General features: G+C 48.9%; 1 protein-coding gene across 11 annotated transcripts in view; it reads left to right on the top strand.

Moving 5' to 3' along the window:
• ARHGAP40 (Rho GTPase activating protein 40) overlaps positions 1-22,116 on the top strand; it is a 38,460-nt gene that overhangs the window by 3,711 nt on the left and 12,633 nt on the right. For 6 of the 11 annotated variants that reach the window (XM_027472950.3, XM_013092185.5, XM_021266923.4 and 3 more), the window contains exon 2: positions 17,924-18,126. In XM_027472950.3, the coding sequence (XP_027328751.1) occupies positions 17,946-18,126 (181 nt within the window). In that variant the 5' untranslated portion in view covers positions 17,924-17,945. Of the gene's footprint in view, positions 1-3,565; positions 3,692-7,324; positions 8,721-11,420; positions 11,468-17,392; positions 17,721-17,923; positions 18,127-22,116 lie in introns of those variants that run through there. The other 5 variants (XM_021266922.4, XM_021266921.4, XM_072026269.1 and 2 more) reach the window with 4 other exon arrangements.

Here is a 22,116-nt window from a genome sequence, read left to right as displayed (position 1 = left end):
AGCGCAGCGAGAGCTCAGCATTCCAGAAAACAGCTTGGCCGGGGCCCAGCCACATGGATTCCTCTTTGCTGAGTTCTGCAGCGCTAATGTGCTTAGCGCCTTGTCCCGTTTTGCCCTTTTACAGACCGTATCTCCTGGGACGAGGGACGTGGTTAGCAATGGAGGGTCGTGCCCACACGTTACTGGTGTGTGCAGTTTGGGATGGGGCTGCCGAGGAGGTGCTGAGCACGGTGGTGAGAGGCAGCTCACCCAGCACGTGCTTGTGGAGCAGCAGCAGCAGGGCAGGCAGCCTGTGCTTTGGTAAAGCCGTGGCAGCAAGCTCCTGAGCAAGCATTTTGCTTGTTTTTTATTTTTTTCATATTTCAGTTCTCCCTGCCCGCTCACCTGACGCAGCCCAAGAGCGAGAACCTTTTAACGAAGGAGTGGTGTGATGACACAAACTGGGGGCACTCAGCTCCCTCGCCTGAGAGGCTGTGTCACGCCTGCTGTCTCCTCTCCAAAGGGCCAGGCTTCTCAATTAGCTGATGCCAATTAGTTGGGGTCAGGGCAGTGCCCACTTCCTGGGGGGGGTAGCACGATGTGGCTTCAGTTCTGGGTGAGCCTCCACCGCGCTTGGTGTGCTGTGGGTGCAGAGGGCACACGTGAGAGGGAAGGAAGGAGGTCTGTGGGGGGGCACGGAGGCGTTCAGAGGGCTGTTTTGTAGGGCTGCTGCTTTGGGGCAGGGCGATGACTTTCACATGACAGCTCTGGAGCTTGTGCTTGCTGAGGGTGGCTGCCACCCGGCTGCTGTCAGCTCCGACTTCTTCAAGCTGCTGCTCTCAGTGAGCTCCTGTGCTGCTGTCCTGGGGTCTGAGATTTCTCAGCAAAGGACAATGCCTGCAGCTGGGCGCTCCCAGGCAGTGAGAAGTCAGTTCCCTTACACCAGCGTGTGGAGTGAGGTTACAGCACGGACAGAAACGTGTTTCACAGATTTGTGTGCTCGGGAAGGAGCCCAGGTGTGATACCTGACCAAACATCCAGCTGGCTGAGCTCATGCGTCTGAAACTTGAAATGAAAAACATCCTTTATGGTCCGGGAGGAGAGAGGACTGCACACATCGGGAAGGTGCTGCATGTTCTCAATCAGGCTCCTCTGTAGCCTAGGAGGAGTTAATGTCAGTTCTTGGGTGAACAGAAGCCTGAAACTCTTGGTAGGTCCCCAGCAGGTGGCCAGTATATAATGGGACTGGAAGGATATCCTCTTTTGGCAACAAATAAATACAGCTTTGCTGATGAAAGTTGTTTTTCTCGGTCAAGGTAAAGCTCAGACAATGTTAATGTTTGCAAACTGCCAGGCCAACACAGTGGAAGGAAATCCTCGCATGCCTCATAGCGGAAGGTGGCCGTGAGGCTGCGACGTGTACATCCCTGCAGCTGACCCGAGGTACGGTTGTTTTGGTCAAATACTCTGCAACCCTGGACTGGCTCCAGCTCGTGCCTAAGAAGGGTAAAAGCAGATAAAGGTACCGGCTGTGTTTAGGTACAGCGTTTCCTTTGACTCGCAGGAGGGGAAGGATCCCTGCCACGAGCACCCGCTGCAGGAGCTGTGGAGTTCCCTCGCCGCGCGCTTCCTCCGCTCTCCTGGCTCCACGGGGCAGGCGTGGAGCTGGCGGATGTTTGCAGGCCAGGAAGAGCCGGGACCGAGCACAGAGCTGCAAGGTCAGCTGGGAGAACCCAAGGCTTTAGTGAACACCAGGATGTTGGGGAAAAAGCTTTTTGCAAAGCTCAGGCTGGCGGCCGGGATGCGTTAGCTGGAAAACAAAAATGAGCCAAGGCCAAATTAAGAAGTAGGATCGAGGAGAATTCCTTCTTTGAGGGTTTTGTTAGCTCAGTTAGGGAGGTTTGTGTAGTTCTGTGGTGGGTTACGCTGCCAGTGGGAACAAAGCAGGTGGCAAGGAAAAGCTGCTCTTTGTGAAGGTCCAGAAGTGTGGTTGCTAGCTGTGGATCTAGGAATATTGTTTAGCCTTACGTGAGCATGTCTGGCAGTGACACCGAGTCAAGCGGCACGGTTTGTTTAGCCCTCTCGTCTACAGGACGATGTGCCATACGAATCAATCATTTCATGAGCTCTTTGGGTAAAATCCAACAAAGGCTCAGCCCGAGACTGGTGTACCTTGTGCATTTCCTAATCCATTGCTCCATTGCTTCACAAACTCACCAGCTCACGTGCTTATGAGCGAGCCAGTTTCCCGGCTGATGTTGGGAGCTCTCGCCCTTCTCCTCCGTTACGGTGCCTGCACCTCCCGCACTGCAGCGGGACGCCCGAGGCCCTGCAGGTGCTGATGGCTCTGCCCGAAAGGCTTTGGGGCAAGCTGCTGTACTTACACCTCCCAGCGTGGCAGCTTGGCCCAGCCCGGTGTTGGGACCCGCGGCTCTCAGGCTGGCTCTAACAGCCCGTTGGGCTTGCTGCAACTGAGTTAAAACACAGTGCAGTGTGCGCGCGCTTGTGTGCATGTCTTTAGGTTTACTTTTATGAAATGTTCTTAGTTTCCAACTCAGCTGGATCAAAGGAAGCAAAAGCAAGGAAGCAGGAGCAAAGCAAGGTGTGTGTAGGCTCTGCTGGCTCTCCCCGACTCCTGGGCTGGTCAGTGCGCAGCCAACCCCACCTGCCCTGGGTGGTTCTCTAAATCCTGCCCTACAAAGCAGTTTGGCAAGGTCTGGCAAGCTCTTTGTTCCCCTCAAGTCCTAAATCACGGCCGCAATCTTCTAGTTTTCGTAAAGACTCACGTAATGAAACTTTGTCGTGAATATTTTGGAAAAACTGACCCGCCCCTGGTGAGCTAAGGAAGCCCTGCCTGCGACCAGCTCCATCGGAGTGGCTGCGTTGTGAAATCGGCTCCAGCATTCCCCACGAGCCCCGTTCCAGCTGTCGCATCGTTTATAGACCAAACAAGTACGGACAAGCTCCGCGTGGTGGCTGTATGGCACACGTGGTGACAGCTGGCTTGGGTTTAACCTCCGAGCCTTTGAAGAAGCGTCCCAGTTCTGTTTCTGTCCCAGCTCCCTTCCAGAGGAGGGGAATGTCCAGAAATACAACCCGTGGCGTGCTTCTCATCCCTCCACGCAGAAAACAAGCTTGGATTTCTCCCAGCAGACCTGTCACAGGGGTGACAAAGTCGAACAGAAGCCTGCTGGGGCAAATGCTGGCACTCCTGAGTACCGGCACAGCGGCTGGGTATGGGTGGAATAATTGACACTCGCTATTGTCTGCCTACTAATTAAAAACTTCTGCTCCTAGGCTGGCTTACACGTTCCTTTTATTTTGGAACTGAGTGAGAGGGATCTGTAAAAACGCTGCTCCCTTCAAGAGGGGAGTTTCGTGCTGTCCCCCACAGCCCTTGGCAGGGACGGTGCTGCTAACGCAGTGCCTCTGCTCTCACTTTTCCGTGCTGGGGACCAGCACAGGGAGGGGTTCCCAGGCCAGTGGAAGAGGGTGGGCAATGCAGGCTGGCTGCAAGCTCCGCCTAACTGCAGCCTGAGAGGTGGGAGCCCCCTGACAGCCTTCGGGAGCTTTTCTTTGCTCCTAGGCGAGAGACCCGCACGTGAGCAGAGGGGCATTCGATTCCGAAGCAAACGCCCTGTGTCCAGGAGTATGCAGGGACCTGTGCGGTAGCTGTTCTCCTTTGGACCTTGAAAGAATTTGGAGCATCTGGGTAAGTGGATTCAGTTTTCATTATTTAGGAATATTTTATTATTTATAAAAACTTCTGGGGAGATTTAAATCTTAAAAGGTCGTAAAATTGGTCCAAATGAGCAAAATAACCAAGCTTTTTTCCCCTCCCATTGTCTCAGCAGCCGTGTGGAAGCTCTGGCTGGCCTGAGTCAGGCCATCAGTTGTTCAGTGTCTCATCGCCTTGGTAGCTCGGAAGCGTTTGCTCCCGTGCCGGCCGTGGAGCTGTGCCATGTGCACCTCTTCTGAGAGTGGCTGCCTGGCATTCCTGGGGCCCGAACTCCCGTGGGATGCCTGTCAGCACCCTGACTCACGGGGAGTTTGTGGGGAGGAAATAAACAAGGTGACAGCCTAGCACATCACGGCGTGGGGCTGAGAACTGGGGCGGCAGAGTGAGGGAGCCCCTTTCTGGCCCCCCTGTTTGCAGCTGTTGCCCCATCCCTTTCCCCAAATAGGAAGGAAACCCAATCTGCAGAAAGCAGAGGGAGGGGTGTGAAGGGAGGAGAGGGTTTTTGCAAGGCATGGCACCCAGTAGGTGTCAGGCGTGTGTTTGAACGGGGAGGCAAACAAGGCCAGCCTCGCAAACCAGTGAAGGTTTCTAATTTTGCTGTCTGAAAATGCCCAGGAGGCAGAAGCACATTCAAGTTGAGTAGGTAAATAGGCCCTGGTTATTCATCAGAATAAGTGTTTTTGTGCATTAAGAATAGCTGCTGTGTCTTAGCACTTCCTCCTATTGTTACAGCTCTTCCTTCAGCAGTGGAAATGTTTTGGGTGGTTTAAATTACATTTACAGTAGTAATTAGGTTTAAACAACATTGCAATTCACTTATCTAAATATACACGTGCGTAAAAAGCTCTGGCTTCTTCCTCCTCCTTTCCTCCCCTGAGCTGTGGCAGGCTGGCTCGGGCTGCAGGCCCCTGGCTGCTCTTTGCCTTTTGCATTCATCCTCAAGGTGAGGTGGTGGTGAACTGCCTGCAAATAACCTTGTGGGTACTGGCGCTTGTAGGAAATCTGCTGAACTTATTTTTATGGCTTCCACGTTGCAGTTTCTCGCACCTAATCCGCTCATTCTTGTGCACGGTTTCAATGTATGGTAAGAAGAGAGGAGCAGGAGGTGGCCGTGCAGCCTGGCATGGCCAGCGTGGGGATCTCTGCTCGGGGCTGGGGCTGCTGCTGCTGCCTGGGGTGTGCCTGAGTGGCTCTGCCTCTGCCTGCTCGTCCCGCTCCACTGCAGCATCGCCTCCACGCTGGTACCTGTTTTATTTATTTTTAGTTGAAGACTGATAGCTATTTGTGTGCAAACAAGCTCTGCTTAGGAATCATCCCCTCTTGCTGCTCACCCACCGCCTGAAGCTCTCCCTAATCCTCTGCTGCAACCCTTCGGCGCAGCAAAGCAGCTTACGTGCCGTGACACGGAGCTCGTGGCTGTTTTACAGTAAGTGGGGTCGGAGCCGTTTGTTACGGGCTCTGAGCCATCCTCAGAGCAGCGGGGCAGGGGCAGCACTGGAGGGCCAGGACCTCCGTCACTCCCTGGGTTGATGCAGCAATACCAGTGGGTGCTGGGGAGCTTTCCCAGTGAGATGACAACGCTGCGTCTTGCACCGCGGAGTAAAATCATCAGCTGGGGCACCTCCCAGGGTCTGAGTGCTGCGTTTCTTGCTGGCTGGGAGATGTTTGCTTGATCTTGCAGCCCAGGGCAGGGCAGTGAGGCTGCGTGAGGCTGCCTGCTGGTAGCTGGGGCCTGGTGCACAGCCGTGACTGCAGCCGAACGCTTTGCCCCCGGGCACAGCCTGGGTGCTGCCTCCCTGCCAGGCTGTGAGCAAGCTGGGGCTTGGGTAATGGCACAGCCCTGGTGGCTCCAGAAACTGGAATAATCTGCTAAGTGTAATGGCTCCATGTGGCGGGTGGGTAACGCTGCCTGGGGATTTCCTTGGTACGTGATGGAGTGGAGGAGGGGGATAAATTATTTTCAGGTTTTCCTAATAATCTGGATTCCATAAAAATGAACCTCCCCAAGGAAAATGAATGGTGTTTAAGGGATTTCAGCTGCATTCAGGCTTTTTGCTCTTCTTCAGGTAGTAGTGCCTTTGACTTAGGTTTGATTTGGGGATGAAATGCTGCCCTAAGTTCTCGCAGTGCAGCTCGTGAGCATGTGTTGAAACCAACCTGCAGGTGCTGACAGCCAGCTCTGTCAGGGCAAAAGCTTGGTGCAGCCCTCCCAGACTCAGACCCTGGCCTCAGGTCTCCAGGCATCACGTGCTTTGCTCAGCTGAAATTCCCGACTATCCGAAAGTGGGTGGGATGTTTCCACTCCTTTTTTTTTTTTTTGGTCCTGGAAAAAAAAAAGGTTTCCTGAGCAAGCCAAGTCATGTCAGTCTGGCAGGGTGCACAGGTCCCTGCAGAACAAAGCCCTGCACTAAAGCAGTGTTGTTGGCAGTGCTGGGCTTGTACCAGTGAGTCACTGGAACTAACTGTGCCTGCTGGGAGCACTGGTACGTCTCTTTGTTCCCATGCGTGAGTAAGGTGATCCCGGCCCGGTGAGCTTGGCTCATCTTTAATGCCACCAGGAAGTCTTTCCTGGTGAATGAAAGCTTAAAACCCAGGTTGGAGTATTTAGCCTGATCCGGTCCATCTTCAACTCCAGGCTCATCTGGCCCCTCTGTCCTATTCTTCCCCCTTTCTCACAAAATGGGAAACAAACTTGCTGCTTCTCTCAAATACCACAAAGAGCTGGAGCCCAGACAGGAGGGAAGGTGCGAAAGGCAGTAGTGGAGGTACAGCTGCTGTGTGCGCACCTCAGTCAGTGAGATCTTGATTTTTCTGCAGTGCTTGCACGCTGCTTTGTGTGAGCAATTAAACGTCCCATTAAAGAATTCTCTTCTCATCCTGTATGCTTTAAATTCTCCCCAATTTTGCAACAGGCCTGTGATGATGGAGCTGGCTCATCCTCGCGCCTGACAGAGCCGGTCTGTCTGAAAACCTACCAAAAAGTAAAAGCATCTGGCTGCAGTTCTTAAAGGCGATGTAATGAGAAGGAAAACAGCTGAGGGATAAAATAAACGCAGTTACAGGCTGGCGTCATCTGCCCCCAGTTCTGGCAGCCTCTGTGTGCTTTTGTGCAACCGAGGCTTAGGGCAAGGTGTGCTTGGTGGGAAGCCTTTTGGAGGGGCTGCGTAAATCTGCCCGGTGTTGCCACTCCTTGCTCTCCTGTCCCGAATGCCGGGCAGGCTGTGCTCACACGCGGTGCCTCCTCCTGTCACACCTGGCTCTGCAGCACCCCTTGGCCTGTGAGCCTGAGCGGGAGGGTAAGAAGGTTTCCCTGCCTTTTTGCACCTTCGGGAGGTCTCTGCATTGGGTGCGTTCTTACAAAGCGCTGCCCACGTGTAATTCAGAGCTGTTGTGCAAGCTGCAGCTCGTGGATGGGCTTTTGTTGCAGCTGTGGCTTTCCCAAGCTGGAATTCTCCCAGGCTGATGCCGTCTGTGCCTTATCTTGGTGTGGGAGAAGCCACACAGACAGCCTGCGTTGTGAATTCGATCTCTTGTGCTACTCACGAGGACCACCTGTGGTGAACAAGCTGAATAAGAAATTTAACATGGGATGTGTGTGCAAGAGCCGGGGTGTGCTGGGAAGAGGCAGCCAGCTCCAACCCCAGCTATCTGGGCTGATCTTCCCCCAAAACCAAGCTGTCAGGCTGTTTGCTCATGGGTCCTGGCACGGATTGGGGTGGCAGGGTGGTGTTACTGCTGGGGCAGATCAGCTGTGAGGTGGGGTTAAAGTGTCTAGACTAAAGCAGTGGCTGAAATAAGGGCTGCATTAATGGGTCGGGAACTAAACTGGGACAGCTTCTTTGCATGCTTTCATGAGGGGCTGTCTGGAGCAGCTGCTGCTGCCCTTTCAGGCTGTGGCAGGCAAAGCAGGCTGACCATGGAGCCAGTCCTGCTGGGAGCATGGGGAACCCAGCGCGTTATTACCTGGGCGAAATCGCTTTGCATGGCTTCATTAAGGAAACTTTAAACAAATAAGTCAGCTGTTGCCTTAGCTGCAGGAGTGAGGACGATAAATATCAGGGGAAGGGAAGAGAAACGCTGTGAGAGGGGGTTTGGTGGGGAGAATGGGAATAACAAATAGGAATAAAGCCTTGTGGGCACGGCAGAGAGAAAGGGCTTTAACCCTTGGCTCATTTGTGTATGGCTTGTTGATGAGATCTTAAATAGGGATCTGCATCTTGCGAAACACCCTCTGTAGGTGGTTTGGGTTTGTGCTGCTCTTTCAACACTGGTGTCTTCCACAAAGCTGTGATTTACGCAGTGCTGAGCTACGGCAGGGTTTGCTGACCTGGCTTTTTTTTTTTTTTCTTGTAAGCGCTCTGTTTGTTGGTGCTGGTGTGCTGCTTTTTATTTGCTGCCTCCCTTCCACCCTACACCCAGGCAGATTTTTTTTTTTTCCCCCTGATGTTCTCTTACTCCTGAGGAGCTGTTACTGAGGAGCATAGCTTGGCAGAGCAAATCCCGTGTGTGGCTCCTCCTTCCCAGCGCTGCTTGTGGGAGTTACTCCTCTCACACGGCTGTGACTCTGGTTAATATTTAGCAACCTTCAGCTTCGGTACAGGCTTGGCAACAACTCCTCGCTACTCCCTGAGTCCTCTGAGCGCCGGCCACTGCCTCAGTGCTGCCCTTCAGGCGTGAGCAGCTCAGCCCCTGGCCTTGGAGAGTCGCAGGGGTGCCGGTGGTACCTTCTGCTCCGTGTCCCGCAGGTGTGCAGGGAGGAGAGGCTGGGTGCAGTGCCAGTCGGTGACACCTGCCAGCTGACGGAGCAGCTCTCAGCAATCGCTTTCAGGCTCCTGGGCTTGGTGCGGCGTGGATGGACTGAGCACTGCGCCCCTTCCCCGCCGGACATGGACAGGCTGGGCAGGCAGGGCTCGGCGGTGGCCAGGACGCGGATCCCCAGGCCCCGAGTGGTGCTGCAGCCCATCCAGGCGCCTGGCTGCTCGCCGGGCAGCAGCAACTGCAGGTACGGGGCTCGGTGTGCACGGCACGGCTTCAGCGGGTGGGAATTCCTCCCCAGGGCAGGCTGCGGGGAGACCCGTGGCAGGACGGGTGGAAATGAGATGGGTGACAGCTCGCTTGCCTCTGGGAAGCTGTTCTTTAAAACTGTGCTCTCGCTGCCTTGCTTATGGAAACCAAACGTTAAAAATTCCTTTTATTTAGTGTGAGCATAATGGTTTTTTTCAAGTGGTGTCAGTCTGGAAGTCGGACCTGCAGGTGTGTGTGTTTGGGGGTGGTGCTGTGGGAGCTGGTGAACGCTGTGTGCGTCTTCACAGTTCAGTAGTAAAGATGCCTTCACAGCTGCTGTGTTTTGAAGGCTTTTCAGTTACTTACAGAACCTGTAGGAAGGTAAGAACTGCTTATTTATAAATATTCTGCAAACCACGTGGAAGGTACAATTGAAAACTGAACGCCTGCTCGACAGACACCGTCCTCTTTGAGTGCTAACAGCACAGTAACTGACTTAAGGTCGCATTTAAAACCTGTTTGCATCAGCCTAAAAATTGCACCAAGTTTCGAAATGTCTCCCTGCTGCGGTGACCTAAGTGTGTTGGTTCTGTGTGAATACGCTCGCAAGCATCTTGTTTATAAACGTAGCATGCTTTGATGTTTGTGTCCGACTTCTCACTTTGCCTGGTCTGTTTTGGATTTGTGCGTAGAAGCAAGAAAGGAAGTCTTGAGAAGATCCCAGGCAAAATTTGAGATTCAAAATGAAATCTTAAGGAGATAGTCAGGAGTAATGTGGTAAATGACTTTAAACTTAGCCAAGTGTAAGAGAATCAGATGAATCCTTAGAGGTTATTGCAGGGTTTCTTTGAGAAATCAAAATATCCAGTAACAATATTTTTTTTGCCAGGCAAGTTAGATTTGTGTTCCAGGGTCTTTACTGGTGCCAGAACCTCCGTGGTCAGATCTGAAGGGGCGCTGCAGCCGCAACACCCCCTCGGCTCTCTGGCTGTGACCGTAACATTCAGCCTCTACCGAGGGGCAGTTTGCAGCTGCTCAGCCAGCTCTAACCAGCAGGTGAAATGTGTCCCGTGCATAACCAGCTGCTGTGGTAGCTTACACCTAGCGTGTGCCCGTGCAGTGAGGCAACTGGGAAGCGATACGCAGAACATCCTCATGGTCTAATTAATTGTCTTTAATGACTGTTTGTTTTCCCGGCGGTGGCTGCGGGGATGCTCACTGGATTCCCACGCGGAGCATGTGGCGGTGTCACGTCTCCAGAGCGCTCCTGAGCACAGGCAGGTGCTGGTCCAGCTCTCCCCACCCCGTGCTGCTCCTCTGAGCTGGTGCTGTGCAGGGTGCTGGCAGGCGGAGGCTCTGCAGGCAGCTCCTTGCTGCTGCGTGGGGTTAACCTGCCCTCCGCAGCTGCCTCGGATCAGCTCCCTGGCCTGGCTGTTGTTCTTGGAAGGCGTGCTTTCTGCAAGGCCAGCGTTTCTTCCTATTGCTACATGGCCTCGAGTGAAGTGCTATTTATAGGGCTTAAATGAGAGGAGGATTTTCATGGCGATGTAACAGCTGAGCAGTTTGTCTTTGGTGTGATAACTCTCCCCTGAGAAATGCAAGCGAGGAATTTACACCTGTCTTTCCCATGCCCCAGCATCCCTAGACTCCTTATGCACGAGGCATAGCTCGGTTCCGCAGCACATCTTACTGTGTGCTGGCCAGCAGCTTCTTCTCACCTCCGCTTTGTCGTCTCTCGCCTGCTCCCACAGGTCTGAGCAACACATACTCACTCACTCTCTGCTCTGATGTAGGCATGGCTGGTAGAATGGGCTACAACAAGAGATGAGAACAAGTGGTGCCATCCTTACTCTAAGTTCAACATCAAAGCAGCTGTAAGATGTTTAGTATGGGTGAATCTGTGCTTCTCTAAAAAGTCTTTGTTATAATGAATAATGACATGTCAAAAATGCTCTGAGCTTATTTGTAAAGGATTCAAACCTAATCTTTCCTCTGAAAGCCACGTGGTCACTCTCCTGCTCTGTCCCCCAGAGGCGTACAGGGGCTGAGCATCTTGCCTAGAGTCCCACGCAGTGGAAGTGAAGTTGAGCAGGCGAGGGTGGCTCATCGCAGGAGTGTGTTTTGGGGATGTGTTCAGTGGCTGGGAGGCATTGACTCATTCTGGCCTTGCTCAAGTCCCTGACGCTGTGGGGATGTGACAGGCAAGTCCCTAACGGGCAGAGTGAGTGCCAGCACCTCGTCAGAGTCCCGTGTGGGTGCTCTGTCCATGGCATCCCAGGGGGTGCGTTGCTATCTCTGCGTGGGGGAGGCAATGGGAAGGAACAAGCGTGCAGGAGCCCTGTGTGCTGCAGGAGGTGCTAGCTGCTCTGTGGGGTTTGGCAAGCTGGTGCCCTGCTGGTAGGAGAAACTGGTGTGACAGAGCCCTTGCAGCTGCTGGAAGGGAAAAATGTTCTGAGTTGGGGTGTGCCTGGTTCTGGCAGTGCGTGAAGATGGAAACAGGGCTGGAAACGCTACCGTTAATTAATGATTCTCATATGTTCATATGGCAGGTCAGCTCAAACTCGCATTAAATCTCAACGCTTTGTTTTGACCGCGTGCCCCTTTCTCCTGCAGGATGTCCGTGTCGGTGCAGGGCCTTTCCTGTTTGGCTTACCTTGCTGCTGCAGGGAAAGTCAGCCCTGGGCTCCTCTGTGGTGACCTTGTGGTGAAACAAATGGAGGGAGGGCATGGCTTACGTCTCCTGAGGTCAACCCAAACCTTAATACAACGGGGCAGGCACCTAAACTAACAGACTAGACTAAACAGGGCTTGGAGTGTTTCTGATTTGGCTGTGTCTGCACGGGTTTATCAGTCCCGTGTTTGTTCTGTTTTCAGTTTCAGCCTGAGACACCTCCAGGCAGATCTGCAATTTTAGGCAAATTTTGCTATTCCTTAGCTTGTTTATTTAGACCCTTACCTAACGGGAGAGGAGGTAGGTCTCTTCCAGACGATAGGCTGAGATGAGAGTATTGAGATGGTGTTTCTTTGCCCTTAAACACTGTGATACCAGTGTTTGGGTTCAGGTAAGTTTTATAACCATGCTTTATCCAAAACCTGCAGCGCTGTGGCAGAGGGAGCCTCCAGAGGTCAGGTCCGGATGCATTACACAAGAGCATCCATGTGCAAGCGTTTCTCTCCCCGTAGTGCTGGACAGATAACGACTGTTGTCTTTCTGCTGTCACTGCGGGTGTCAGGACAGGAGCTGGGGAGTGGCTGTGCTGTGGGGGAAAGCTGGCTCTGGTCTGCCCTGCTCTTCATGTACACAGAGTGATGTGGCGTGTCCCCTTTATTGCTTGCAGAACAGGCTTCTTCACAACAGCCGTCGGTGACGCTGCTCCCCAAGCCACTTGCATAATGGCACGTCCTGATGAACTGATTGCTGTGGTGCTGCAAACAAGCTCTAAGCTTATTAGCAGGCTGCACAAGTGACACCTTAACTCTTCTGGCTCGTGCTGTAGATACAGACCTTTGAGTGCGTTGTCCCATAGGTGCCAAGTCTGTGATAAAATGCCTTCATACAAACAGAAGTGGTGTTAGGCAGCAGTACCACACGAGGCAGGGAGGGTTAGAGGCACTGTGACTTTTTGTAGGGGATACACCCTGAGACAGTCTGCGTGGCAGTGTGTGTATGAGTAAACCCCGTGTGGTTACGGGTATGCAAAGATCCGTCAGTGGTAGGCTGCTGCTGTGATTGCTGTAATGCTGACTCTTAAACTGCTCTGGGTTGTTAAGCCAGGGAAAGTAAAGCATGCTAGGGGTATATTGGGTAAGTTATTGTTCCTCTTTGCCACAGTAATTTGATAATTAGTCTGTCTTTATGGTCTTGTCCAAGAAGCTTGAACAGCCTTGTGCTCGCTTTCTCCCAAGGGAGACATCAGCACCGCTCTTCTACTCCACGGGTGGAGGGAAGGGGGAGCTGGCAGGCTGTGCTGCAGGCTGTGCGCAGAATTTGGGGGATTGTAAGAAGAGTTAGACCTTAAAGTAGGACTTGAAGATTTGCATTAGCTCTTTCTTTTGAGGTAGACCTTTGGCTGACTTGCTATGAATTGGTTCTGTTCTGTTCATAGAAAAGTTGTGGAACTTGTGTCCGTGACATCTCTGGTGTTAAACTTGACATCTGTGCATTGGAAGTTGATTATTTATTTTTTTTTTTGTAATTTTGCAAGCCTGAATGAAATCCCAAATTGTGCATCACCTAAGGTTGTGCTTCATCTAAGGTTTTGATGAGTAGACTGTTGTCCTTCAACAGGGATCTGTTACCACATTAACACTGATAGATTTGAAAGAAGGACTGAGGTGTAAACTTCCAATTCTTTAAGTAAAACATATATACTTATATTTAGGTATAAGTATGTAGATATATCTATACATGACTTAGGAGTATTTGAAAAAATAGAGAAAATCCTCACGACTATTACTTCTTGATGCCTTTATCTCACCACTTGGTCTTAAATGAGAAAATCCGTCATGTTATGGAACTGCGATGGTCTGATCTTCCTGGTTCTTCAGCTGGATTTAAACTGCTTGCTTAGGATAGGAACTTGGAAGCAAATTAAAGAGGGTTTTTTTCCTGCATAGGCGTGCTTGGTTTGTTTCCTTGAATCTTATGTTCTTGTACTCATTGACTGTTTTTGACCTTGATGTGAGTTGCTGGTGCACATGTTTTGTTTCGTTAACATATTTTTATTCTCTGACTTAGCATCTTTATCTGTCAAAAAATTGCAACAAGATAAAATAATTTCCAACTCTCTTCTTTCAAAAGAGTTCTTGTTTTGTGCTAGTGATCCAAATTGCTATGATACGACTCGGTGTGCTGCTCATAGCTTGCTCTTGAGGTTAACTCAGATTCCACCTGTTTCTTTGTTTCCTGTGTCTCTTTGTGCTTGCTCCACATTTGTGGATATGCCCTTAAACTGAGTGTTTGCATGTGCCTTACATAACTTCATTGTTCTGTTCTTGTTGCCTTCTTTCATCTTATTTCTTCTGGAAACAGCGCTAAAGGAGTTCCATTTTCTTCATTTACACTTGCCACCTTCTGTTCTGTTTGCAGTACTTAAGAAGGAACTTCATTTATTCATCTGGTAGGTGAGGAGAGGATGTTGAGCAAGCAGGGAAGCAGTCCAGGCAGCTCTGATCCTTTGAGAAAGTCTCTGATGAGAATGATTCAACCCTGGAATGAACAAATGCTAAGCAACACTGTTTATCTTATTTTGATATTCAAGAGGGCCAAGAGTTTCTTGAGTGTTTACAATGCATTTGCTGTGTGTTGGCAGTATCTAGGAACAGATCAAACACTGCTCTGAGGTTTCATATCCTAGCCCAGGGCTGGTGAGCCACCAACACTCAGTCAGCCTTTAAGGGCTACCAACACTCTACACAGAGAGGATTTGTAGAAAAAATAGGAAAATGAACCATAAAAGGACCACACCAATCTAGTTTTGTTTCTCATAACTGCTATTAATCAGGTAAAATCAGGCTAGACTGAATGTGTAGGTGAGCCAGGTGGATGAATCCCACTGCAATTAGCTCTCTTAGACAAGAGGAGGAGATGGCATTAGGATGGTTGGTCTTCCCAGAGTTGTTCTGTAGCGTTTGCCCTTAGCTAGGTGTTTCTACCCAGCTCGCTCCTCTGCTGGGTTAATTTTTAAATCTGACTGATGTTAAGCTTTTTTGTAATGCTTACAGTGCATCTGAGTGAACTTGATTATTCCACTTTGCCCAGTTGCAACTGAGCAATTAACATTTTCAGCCAACAATCTACACTTGAAATCTAAACTGTTGCTATGTTCATACGTCACGGATTGCCCTCTGCTGACTTGGGAATGCAATGAGGAAGAACAATCTCATAGGTGACTGAATCTGAAATTAACCTTCCACTTGACTGGTGGCATTTGTAAAGTGTTGTGCAGCGTGTTCAAGAAAAAACAGACCAGAGAATAAAGCATTTTCTAAATTTTAAGGTCTGACTAGCTCTGTTATCTAGGTGTTGTCCCATCTCGCAGGACAGCCACAGGAGCTCAGGATTTGTAGAGTTGGGCTTTGGATCCTGCTAACGCTGTGCAGGGTTGCTGTGTGTTGGTGAACCAAGGCATAGTGCGTCACGCCGTGGGGATGTCGAGAAGAAAAGTTCAGATGGCTTTTGGGCTGACCAACCCACAAACAGTTCGAATATGGCTCTCCTGTAGGAGACATGCAGTGTGATTAGCAGTGGAGCTCGTTGATGCAAGGACTTCTAGCTCACCTCAGTGTCCTTCCAGTGGAAGGAGGCAAAGTGACAGTGGATGGTACAGAAGCAAGAGCCGCAGTGGGATGTGGGTGCTTACAGCAGTTCCCCTGGTGTCTGACAAAGCCGCATCCTGGCTCCATGCTATGTTGTCATGATATGGAGCTGAAGGTGCTGGTAGACCCGAAAGAGCCAGTGGCAGAAGTGCAGCCTGAAGATCTGGACTGTAGGGATGTTGTGACCCTTCTCAGACATACCCCACGAATCTGCCCTAATGCTTTAGGTGGGCATTCCTTCACCTGGTCCTAGCACCTCATGGACAAAGCTTGCAATCAGAAGCTGGTGTCTGGATAAATCGTGTGGAATACCTGAGTAAAGTCACCCTTTGAAAGAGTTGAAGATCATAAATATGGCCTTTTTGTTGTTGTTTGTTTGTGTTTTTTTTTTTTTTTTTCTTTTAACTTTTTTTCCAGGCAGGCCAGTGGCAGGTGTGGAGAAGGGTTTGCCATAGCTCTGGGTGACACAGGCTTGCTGCAGAGCTTGTGTTAGATAGGTGTTGCTGTGTCTGCAGCCTGGATGTAAATGCTGTTCCGGTGTGAATCTACAGATGACATTTGGATTCCAGATAAGTCTGCTCTAAATGAGGCTGAACATGAAGGAGAGGTACCTTTTAGAGTTACTTTGATCTGTGTAACTTAGATTCTGAAGGATACTTACATAAACACTGCACTGCACGATCCCACCATGGCAGCTTATGGCGAGAGGAGTAGTTACGTGCCTGCTAAGTGCCTCCAGCATAGCAATTTAGGACAGCTTGTGAGGCAGCTCTTCAGCCTGTTTGGTGTTACGTGTTGAGAGACTGCTCTGCAGTGCAAACTTGGCTGCGTTGGTGCTTCTGGAAGTGATGCTGGCCAAAAGCACATCCCTCAAAGTGATCAGAAATTCTTCTCTTAAACTCACGTCGCACGTGGTGATCTCTGACTGTCCTATAGCAACCTAACAGGACATCATGGCAATGATGTACTGAAATAGGCTTTTTGATGGTAGCAGGGTGGCCTTGTTTAAACCTAATCCTCTTATGAGAAGGCTGGCAGCCAAATGCGAGGAGATGCAGAGATGTAGAGGAGTATTGAAGAGTTGATGTAAGCAAAGTCAGCTAAAATTTTAACTCCTGACCTTGGTTTTAATTTTAACTCTTTACATTTACCCACCAGGATAAAGAGTTTAAGTGTGAAGTTTAAAAGGAAAATAATGATTTAGGATGGTAGCTGTATGAGAGCTGTGAAAAATGGATGGGAACTATGAAGGTTAAAAACCAATAATAAAATCTTAGATTGAATATTTAAGTGCTTCTCCATGCTGTGAAGTGGAATCTCAGCTGCAGGTCTGTTCATCTAGGAGTAGGAAGGGAGAAAAGATGTGGATGGATAACAAAGCAGGCAGAATGCCTCTGCCTTTGTTGGAAGTGGGCTGTGTGGTGCAATAGCTCTTTTCAATTTTTAACTTTTGTGTTCCTGTAAAACAAACAAAAGACTTACTATTCATGTTCTCCACTCTGTTGCTGCCTCCAGATGTTCTGCAGTGATGGTTATCGCTTCAGTTCTGACCTTTAGAAGAGAAAGGCTGGCTGCATGCATGTTAGAAAAGTATAAGCAGAGTATGCATGTACATGTGTAAATATAAGAGCAAAATGTCCTCTACCATGTGCCTCCTAGTTCTTAGATCTTCACGTTTGTTATTTTGAGACTTGAAATGCTTCTTATAATAGCAGTTTGTGCCAGAACTGCTAGTAATGGCTTTCCAAAATGAAGGGAACTAAAATTTGCAAGGTATTTTGCCATCAGTAACTTTCGTAGTCCTTCTGTACTTGTGAGGTTAATTTAATTTTGGTGGTGGTTTCATTGTCATGTTCTGTCAAAGCATAAGACTTAACTGTTGTTTTTTGTTTTTTTTTTTTTTTTTCATCTTGTGACTAGGAAGCGATTCTGCGCTGTGTTTTGTAGTGGTGGCTGTTCACAGCTATTCTTGGAACGTTTTTAAAACCATGCCGAGTTGGCATAGCATGCGGTCTCTTGAGTTTTGCGTTCCGAAGTTAAACCGTTGAGGTGTTTATATAAGTAGGCTACTCTTACACCTACTACTTTTTGTCTTTTAAAAAGATACACAGCAGGATTTAAAGGGCTTACAACCCTTTGAAGAGAAGAACAAATTCATTTTAGGAGAGGCATTTCTTATGAAACGATGAGAAACTCACAGCTTCCTTTAGGGAGGCTGAAAGCTTAGCTGAACAACGCCAGTCAGAACTTTGGCTGTCCACGAATTACTCAGCAGGGTGGTAAGAAAATTCTGTATGTTTGGGTTTCCCAGGACGCTTCCACTGTTTCACAGCCAAAAAATCTGGTCTGGGCAGGAAAAGAGGGCCTCAAACATCTGAGCTGTTCATTGCGTGAACCGAGCTGCAGGGCACAGAGCTGTGTCAGATTTTGCATACAGGGGACAAGACTCCAGAGGTTCATCTGCTGTGGCTGAGAGTCGTCGGGCTTGCCAGATAGGCAGAGCACGTGTGTGTGAAGTTTGAAATGTCTTGGTTGTCTGTGGATCTAGAGGATGTAACAGCAAGCTTACAGGGGGATCTTGGAAGCAAGGCTGGGAAACGCAGGAGGTATCTCGGAGGTTGATGGAAGGACAGCATAGGAGGACTTGTGCCGATATTGTGTCTGCTCAAGTGTTTGGACAGTAGGTTTTTTGTTTTTTTTTTCCCCTGCTCTGGTGGATTTGATCCCAACCTTGTCTGTTATTGCCAAAAACTAACAAAAAGAAGTGTAGTACTTACCTGTGTTTGGCTTTTACTGCAGCCATTAATCAAAAAGGATGTATTGTGAATGCCATACCTGAATATGTGCAGCTTAATCTCTCTTCCTTATCTCTTCCTCTCTCAGTACCAGACATTGCCCTTGCAAAATGAACCAGCTTCCTCCGAAGAGTCCTTTGGTATCCCCGTTGTCAGAGAGCGTCACTTCCAGGGTAGATTCTTTGGACAACTTGTCAATGGACAGTTTTTGGCTGGAAGTAGAGAACATTAAACAGAGCACTGAAGCCGAGCAAGAGGAATGCAGCCTTGCAGATGTCAAAGCACAAGAGGGTAGGTTGCCAAAAACATCGGGAGTGAGGGGAGGAAGGAAGATGTTCATCTTTGAAAATTTTCTTATGCACCTGAATGGTTGAAAAGCATGATGGCATATGGTTAGAATGTTACCTGGCAAGTCAGTTATGTTTATATAGAGATTATTTTTTTTTCACTGGATGATGGCTAATTCCATGCAGAAGAGGAGTGCTGGCCTCACCTAGTTTCAGCTTCTGAAAAAAAGCTGACTGAAGATGGGTGAGAAGTACGTTCATGGCTCCAGACTTTTTAAAGCAGCCACCACTAAGTGTGGGTGCCCTCATTCCTTGTGCACCAGCTGTGTGGTGAGCATGCCTTGACAGCTAACAGCATTTAGGAAGGGTTGTTTGTGTACGTGGTCCTGAGACTTTATCATAGTGGCTTTTACGAGAGCTGCCTTTGTGGAAGGCAGACTTGCACCCTCTGATTCTCTGTTAAAGGAACCATAACACCGAGTATGACAAGAGTACATCCACACAAGACTTTTCTGATATTGCTTTTAATTTTCTTTTCTTTTAAAGATCACTTTATGCATGTGGGGTGTTTCAGTTGGGCTTTCTAGAGCATTGGTTTTATCCAGGATTTTGGAATAATTGGAGTCTGTACCGATTGCCTTTTGACATGAGAGTTAAAATAAATATCCTGGGGTGTCGGAAGACTGATGAGCACCAGGCAGTTCCATGGTTGGGGCTCTCACATTTCCTGTGTCCATTCCAGATGATGGGATTGCAGCCTGCACAGCCTACAGCTGTTGTTCTGGCCTGATACTGAGAAGGATCTATGAGTGTAATGGAGAAATGTCTGAGTGAAAGTCCCGGTGTGATGCTATGTTTGGGAAGGGTAAATAACTATGCTGGGTTCATAAAGGGGCCCTGGAGAGTAGGACAGGAAGATAATCTGCGCTGGCCATAATGGGCAAGACACAGAACATCAAGGCCCACTGTCGGGCATCAAAGATTTAAGCTTGTGTTTTGGAAGTGGAAGAGATACAAAAGTGACTCAGAAACTGACTGCGTCAGGGAGGAGACTCTGGAAAAGAGGGCATGCCATTAGATGAAAGGCTGTCTAGGATATCCGAAATACTGATATGCTAGAGGCAATTTGGTTGCTGTGTGTAAGCAGGGACACAAAGAAAAGTTTCCTGTAATGCTGTGCGTTAATCTCGTAGGTAAGAGCTAACTGCTTAATTAGCACTTGTAACCAGACAAACTTGAAGTAACGCTCCCGGTGGCGAAGCCTTCCTGGCAGGCCGGGGAGGGCGGCGCGGTGTGCACAGCCTCTGGATGCCTTCTGGGATGGAGTACAGCCAGCAAGCCTTGTGCTCGAAGGGTAGATAATGAGGGGAAACTCGAGGCTGGCCTAAATGCAGGAGGCCAGGCTGGGCTGGTGCCTCCTGGCTTTGTGTCTCTGTAGCCTCCAGCCGGAGCCAGGTGAGGTGGCCGCGCGGCTGGGCCGCTTCAGGCCGAAGGCACTGCTGCTGTTTGCATACAGGCTGAGAAGCTGGGCTTGGGCAGCAGGTAATAGCTCTGTCTGGAGCCGGTGACGAAGTGCTGATAACCATCACGGCGCGGAGGCTTCGTGCAGATAAGGCATCGCACAAACGCTGACCCAGTTGGAAGGTGATGAGCCCCGCGTGAGGGGTGGTGAAATGGGAGGCTGCTCGTGGCCTCCCACTGACAGCTGGTCAGCCTGTAACCTTGGGGAAGAACTGGGTCAGCAGAAAGGTGCTGGGGTTTCGTGCTTGTGGCCTCACCCACAGTTGAAATGGGCAAAAACTGGCTTTTTTCTCCAACAGGAGTAGTGTAGGTTTTTCCTAGCTGCTTGCTCCAGCTATCTCCAAGGCCCATGGTACAACAGATGTATGCATTGTGCGTGGTGGTGGCACTAAAGTATCTGTTAGTATCCTCATAACATGCAGATATTTCCAAGAAACATCTGCAAAGGCTGTTTCTTCTCTTCCTCTGAAAAATAAGTGGGAAGTTGTACATAATGTTTGTCTGATATCGTAGGATGTTTAGCTGTCATTCAATTTTTTGGAAACTAAACATAATTATTATGAATATTAGTTTTGGTTAGCTCATGTTTCAAGTCAGTTCTTGCAACTGGTGTTCTTTAGTTTTCATATTTATTCCCATTTGTACCTCCTTCCCCAAATGTTGCTTGTCCAGATCTCACAAGACAAATGTTTAAAAACTCTCCAGGCTTGAATCTGCAGCCAGACTGCTGTGGACTTCTCAGTTCTGGCCTATTCCTCTCTGATTTTCCTCTTCTTCCCATAAATAACCTATTTTACTTGTTTCCCTTTGTGTTACTGGTAAACATAATTGGGCCAAAAATATTAAATTGAGAAATTAACATCTGAGCTGCTTTGGCATCAGATGGAGCAGTAGGCTTAAACGGATGTCCGACTCGTGGTCTTCTGCTTAGTGTTGTGTATTAGATTAGTTTCCTGTTATGACTGGATTTGGATATTTTCAAAATTTGCAAGCAATACTCTAACTTCCTGTAGTTCCCAAGGACAAAATAAAGAAGTCTTTTGCACGCTGTGCTTCTGTGAAACCACGGATGTAGGACAAATAGCTGTATAGGGGGAATTAACTAATGTGATTGAGTCCCAACCCTACACACGCATGAGTAGCTGTAACCAAGTGAGCAGTGCCAGTGGGGATGCTTTTAACTGCTAAGCTTTTGGAGAACTGGATGTGAGAAGTGCCCAAAATCAGTGTGGGAGAGCTAGCCAGTTTGCTATTTGCTCTGGTGTAATGCTCAATAGAGCTCTGTTTTCATGCAACTTGCAAAAAGATACTGTGACTCCAGTAAACTCCTCAGCTTTTGGAGCGTGCTCCTTCCATTCTTAGGTGCTGTGACAAAACAGCAGTCTCTCCAGAAAAAATTAAACAATTTAATCTCATAAGATGATCTGTGTGGCTTTTATTGATGCAACAATAATGAGGTTTTGCCCAAGCAACTGTGATAGATAAGAAATACAAGTCTGCATCAGAAAGAAAGAATGGGAACGAACTATTCAATTTCAGTCAGTTCAGGTTTTTTTTTCCCTGGTATAACCTTAGGTAGAGTTGTGCTGGAGTTGCCTGCAGTGAATGATTGTGGTACTTAAAATTGAAAAGGTAAAGACTCTCTGGTGTTCACACTATTCAAGTTGAAGCCAGCTGCTAAATTGCTGCTTTTATCCTTGGATTTCAAGTAACTGCCATGCTCTGGGCACTTTCCCACTTGCACAAAAGGCACATCCTATAAGGGAAAATTGTCTTCCGTGTTTGAAGTGCTACTTTTGTATTGGAGATTGGCATGGAGTTGAGCTTGTTTGAATAATGCTGCTGTTACTGTCTCCAGGCTTGTCACACTTTACTTTGGAACTGGAATGGTCTTTAATTTTAGAGGTGTTTTGAGTAGATACAGCCATAAGTGAATGCACAGAGCAAGAATAATACTCTTGCCTAATGTCTGTGTGGGTAGCAATCCACTTAAAAACATAATACAGTAAAGGAGCAGTGATAGTGCATGCAAATAATTCTGCAAGTGTATTAAATAAAATCCATTTGAATCTATCAGACCAGTATCTGGATTTTTTTTAAGTTGATACTGAGGCATGCATATGGATAAATAATAATTAAAAGAAATGGCCAAAGGATTGGGAATTGTATGAAAGCCAAATGGGCAGTGTTAGACGTTGTGTGGTTTCTCACAGACCTTTTGTATGCTGTCAGAGGACCCTTTGTGCCCAGGGAGGCAGTGCTGTTCGCTCTGACTTACTGTACTGGTGTACTTGTGCCTGCTGCCACAGCTCCTCTTTGCATGGATAGTTGGTGTGAAGGCAGACTTGAGCAAGCACAGTTGCCTTTCCTCCCATATCCTGTGAAAGCCCCCACTGGGTTCAGTTCCTCTTGCCGTCCTCATGCTAATGCCATACAGTCACTGTTGTGCCCCTTCTGCCCACCATGTGTATTA

This window comes from Anas platyrhynchos, chromosome 21 (assembly GCF_047663525.1).
Source record: "Anas platyrhynchos isolate ZD024472 breed Pekin duck chromosome 21, IASCAAS_PekinDuck_T2T, whole genome shotgun sequence".
Classification (NCBI taxonomy): Eukaryota; Metazoa; Chordata; class Aves; order Anseriformes; family Anatidae; genus Anas; species Anas platyrhynchos.
This window is presented reverse-complemented; position numbering and strand designations above follow the sequence as displayed.